General features: G+C 42.3%; 1 protein-coding gene across 1 annotated transcript; it reads left to right on the top strand.

The window, feature by feature from the left end:
- The first annotated feature begins 81 nt into the window (after window positions 1-81).
- LOC104945898 (chromodomain-helicase-DNA-binding protein 8-like) lies at window positions 82-4,040 on the top strand. The gene is made up of 4 exons (XM_010771626.1): window positions 82-193; window positions 1,439-1,522; window positions 1,636-1,773; window positions 3,628-4,040. The coding sequence occupies exons 2-4, from the start codon at window positions 1,439-1,441 to the stop codon at window positions 3,751-3,753; spliced, it is 348 nt and encodes a 115-aa protein (XP_010769928.1). The 5' UTR covers window positions 82-193; the 3' UTR covers window positions 3,754-4,040.
- The last annotated feature ends 619 nt before the right edge of the window (window positions 4,041-4,659 follow it).

The raw sequence follows: 4,659 nt of genomic DNA, 5'->3' as shown, positions 1-4,659 counted from the left end.
GTGTGTGTGTGTGTGTGTGTGTGTGTGTGTGTGTGTGTGTGTGTGTGTGTGTGTGTGTGTGTGTGTGTGTGTCAGTTCATACCTCCACTGCCGCTGGGCAGACCTGGAGGAGCTGGAGAAGGACAAGAGGATACACCAAAAGGTCAAGAGGTTCAGGGCCAAGCAGCTGCTCCTCAACAGCTTCATAACAGAGGTAAGACTCCCCTACGGTCAGCCCAGCTCCACACCTAATGAAGTCAATAGGTGCGTTCACACCGCAGTACTTTTCCCACTTTAGTTCCGATATAGTTCCGAAATGTCGCGTTCACACCAAAAAGAGACGGAACTAAAATTAGTTCATCAGAACCTTTTTTTACCCCCCTTTCCCTCCCTGCTAGAGAGCAGGTACTTTCGTGGGAGAAAAAGGTTCCTATGTCTGATTGGCTGGGCGGATTGCCAACCACGCCCCGTAAAACTCCCAAAAAGTTTTGTGAAGACATTTTATTATCCTCGCATTAGCATGATTAGCATTAGCCCAGCGCAGAAACGCAGAGAGACTAACTTATGGCAACACAAAAGAAAACATGGGAGCGGTGGAGATGAGGAGGTGTCGGCATTCTGGCGAATTACTCTGAAGGCTTCAGTAGAAGCTGCTGGGAGTCCCAGCAGCTTCTACTGAAGCCAGTCCCCATCTCCGGGGACCTCCGGCCAGTAAACCCAAAGCAGCAGCAGAAGAAGAAGAAGTTCATGAGAACTAAAGAGTTCTCATGAACTAAGTTCTCATGAACCTTTGTGGGAAAAGTACTCCGGTGTGAATGTGCCTATTAAAGACTATTATGGTTCTACATTTAAAATACTAGCCCTGTTTTATCATACTAAAGTTGATTCATAACAGCCTTAATTCATAAGACATAACAGAGATATGTGAAATAGGGATCAAAAGCTGTAGTATAGGGGCACACACACTGAACAAGTGTTATAAGTATTTCATAGATATTAACACATCTAGAATTGGCGAGCTCATGTACTATACTGAAACATTTTACAAGCTAAAAACACCTAACACTAACCAAATACCCTAAAAACTAATTCAACCCTGAGTGCTAAATGGTCCCAAAACAGTATTTTCATCAGTCTAAACATTGGTTTATACAGTCAAGATGTAATAAACAGAGATATATGACAAATAGAAAATAATGTTAGAAATAAAATGCATTTTAGAGTGAAGTCCCAAGCAATTTATCTTCATACAGACATGTGTTTTACAATAATGAACACTGACATTACGAGGCTCAGAAATCAACATCTTTTGAAGGGGGAAAAGCCAAAGAGAAAAACCCCATGTATACAGCTCCAGATAAAAGACCATGAAAAGATTTAGCCAGTACACGCCGTCAGCAGACCTATCGTTAAACCTCCTCCCTGCTATTGGTAAAACTTCAGTCTCTTTTCTTTCCAGATGGACGACGAGCCTTTTAACCCAGACTACGTGGAGGTGGACCGTGTCCTGGACGTTTCAGAGAGCCCAGATGAAAATGAAGAGGTGCTTTGATCTCTTCCTGTCATATTTCATGGGTTTGAGCTTCTGCCTCTCTCCACACGCACTCCCCAGACCTGACTCCTGTTTCTCTGTGTCTGTGTTTTTCTGTGGTGTAGACGGTGACCTTATATCTGGTTAAATGGTGCAGCCTGCCTTACGAAGACTCCACCTGGGAGCTGAAGGCCGACATCGACCAGTCCAAGATAGACGACTACGAACTCATCGCAGCACGCACACCCAACACTAAGAGAGTGGTAAGCAGCTCCTTCGGCGTGTGTGTCTGAATTCTCGTTGGGTGCTATATGGTTCCTCCCAGTAGGCGTGTGTTTGTGTGTGTTGGCCTGCTGCCTGCTCCTTCCTCCTCCAGATTTACAGCTCCCTTAACTGCTCTCCACAGGGCCACGTTCTTGTGGTCTCAAACACACACACACACACATGCGCGCGCGCCCTGGTCTTGTGGCCGAGCCAAACCACTAACAGTGTGTTTAATGCTGAACAGAAGCAGCTGACTGGCTGTGGTCTCTGCCTCATCACTCCTCTCTCTGCCTGCGTCCATCTCTTTAACTGTGGCCTACTGTTTCTCCTTAACCTGTTAAGCCCGGCAGCCCCCGCAGGCGAAACTGTGTCTCTCACAAAACTGTGTCTCAGGGATTCTTAACATTTAACAACCTATTAATGTGTCATACCCACTTATCGGGGAGAAACTCAGCTAACTGACGATATGAACAATTTTTTGTTAAACAAAACACAAGGGTAATACCAAGCCTCTGGATTAGCACTAAGCGAAAAAATGCTAACGCACTTAGCACTGAACTCACGGTAGAACTATTTTATTACTTATCGGATCTGCACAAACAAGATATCAGTGTGTGAGAGCTACAACCCAGCTTCCGGTGTTGGGCATGCTGGCTGCGCATCACTCATTCACCAATGGGTAATGTTTATATGGATTTAGGAACTTCCCTCTCAATTCTTTTGGCTCTAACGCTTCAAAAGAGATATCAATCATCAAAATCGAACGAGGGGGGCCAGAGATAGGTCAAATCCACACAAATGACCCCAGAAGTGTTTTTTTTGTTGCTAAATCTATCTATAAAGGTCAAATGTCACTTGTTTTGCATAAATCTTGATACAGGGTACTTATTATATGTTATAGTTTGGATTCCTAAAACGTTTAGTCTCCTATCCCATCATTCAAGGGTGGTTTTCACTATAAGTCATGTTTTTTTTTTTTGGACGGACACAATAATTAAAAAAAGTTTTACTATGTTCAATCTGAATTGACTTTAAAATAAAAACATCTATATTGATTCTGACTCCTCTACATCCAACTCACAGATGTAACCTTGCTTTGAGAAAAAAGATGATTAATTTAACCCTTTTAAGAAGTGAAGATATAGTAATTTGTTCTGGGAATGTCATTTTCGAGCCTGAGACCTGAAAAACAGGCTCAGTCAGGGCTTAAGGGGTTGAGTGCCCTGTTGGAGCGGCTCCACAGAGGCACCGTTTAGGTTTTTATTGTTGGCAAACTGTCCCAGGTAACATCTCCCTAACTATTAAAAAAAGACAGACATTTATCTTTCTCCTGCCTCTGACTTTGCCGGTTAAAAACAACTTGAGTGCATGGAGAGATTCCTCGAAGACTAAACCGCATGTTAATCTATTTTTCATATGGAGCAACATGTGGGAGGACGTTTCTCTATTCTGAGCCTTCTTTTCCCTGCTTACTGTGTGCTGCCATGCACTTTGGGTTGTAATAGAAAGCTACCTAATGCATCCGTCTTTTCTGCAAAAACATCAAATCATAATCATAATAATAATAATAAAAAATCTTTATTTGTATAGCTCTTCTCATACACCAGGTGCATATCAAAGCGCTCAAAACCTCCAGTGTACCACAGTAAATATGTATTATTCTGTAGCTGAATGACACTTGAACTGCGGTTTATTGCACCACCCCGTGTTTTACAATCACAAATTACCCTTGGATCCTTGAAATCCAATTTATCCCAGCTTCAGTTTTCCAACAAGTCCCATCCTCACACCAAATATTTGATGAAGATAGATGAGCCTCGATGTTGTGTAGTAATTAATGTTTGTGCGTCTAGGAACGGCCCCCTGCAGCCGAATGGAAGAAGCTGGAGGGCTCCATGGATTACAGGAACAGCAACGAACTCAGGGAGTACCAGCTGGAAGGCCTCAACTGGCTCACCTTCAACTGGTACAACTCGTAAGTCACCATTAAGTTGATTCTGCTATAATGAGCTCCTCACTGCCACTGCCAGCCTGTGCATGTGATGGCCCCTCATCTGATGCTCTTAATGGGACATTAAGTGGCCCTCCAGCATGCTGGGGATTACGTTTTCCCACTGCCGCTTTCCATGCACCCTGTTAGTTCCACCAAAATCCTCATTTAAGAGCAGAAATACAAGGTTTTTGTAAGTCAGTTTTCATTTTTCTGTTGAATGCCCCAATTCCAGAGGTGGAAGAAGTATTAAGATATTTTTCTTAAATAAAAGTAGCAATACCAGAGTGTAAAAATAGTCGATAAGTAAAAGTCCTGCAATCAAAGAACTAGCGTCAAAATATACTTAAAGTCAATTATGCAGATTGGTCCATTTCAGAATAATATATACGATATGTTTTATAATGATTGATTAAAGTGTTCTCAAAGCTGGTAAAGGTGCAGCTAGTTTGAATGACTTTGTATACTGCAGGGTAGCTTGTGGATTTACTCCAGGTGGAACTAAAGTCTGATTTAACACTTGATTATATTTCACATCATTCATCCACATCTGTGAATTAACTAAAGGTATTAAATACATGCAGTGGAGGAAAAGTACACAATTTACCTCTGAACTGTAGTGGATTAGAATTAGGGTTGCAAAGGGGCGGAAAGTTTCCATGGGAAGTTAAGCTGGGGAATTTTGGAAATATTCGATGCAAAGTCCAACAGAGAGGCAGGAGCTGCGGGACAGTAGCCTAGGAACAGGGTTGGGTTGTAACGGAATACATGTAACGGCGTTACGTAATCAGAATACAAAAATCAAGTAGGCTAACTGTATTCAGCTGGCGTTACATTTGAAAAACGAGTAATCTGATTACAGTTACTTTCGTAAACCTGAATACGTGAATACATT

The sequence above is a fragment of the Notothenia coriiceps genome, unplaced genomic scaffold, assembly GCF_000735185.1.
Source record: "Notothenia coriiceps isolate Sejong01 unplaced genomic scaffold, NC01 NC01_scaffold00010150, whole genome shotgun sequence".
Lineage (NCBI taxonomy): Eukaryota > Metazoa > Chordata > Actinopteri > Perciformes > Nototheniidae > Notothenia > Notothenia coriiceps.
Note: the sequence above shows the minus strand (reverse complement) of the source record. Positions and strands in the feature narration are given on the sequence as shown.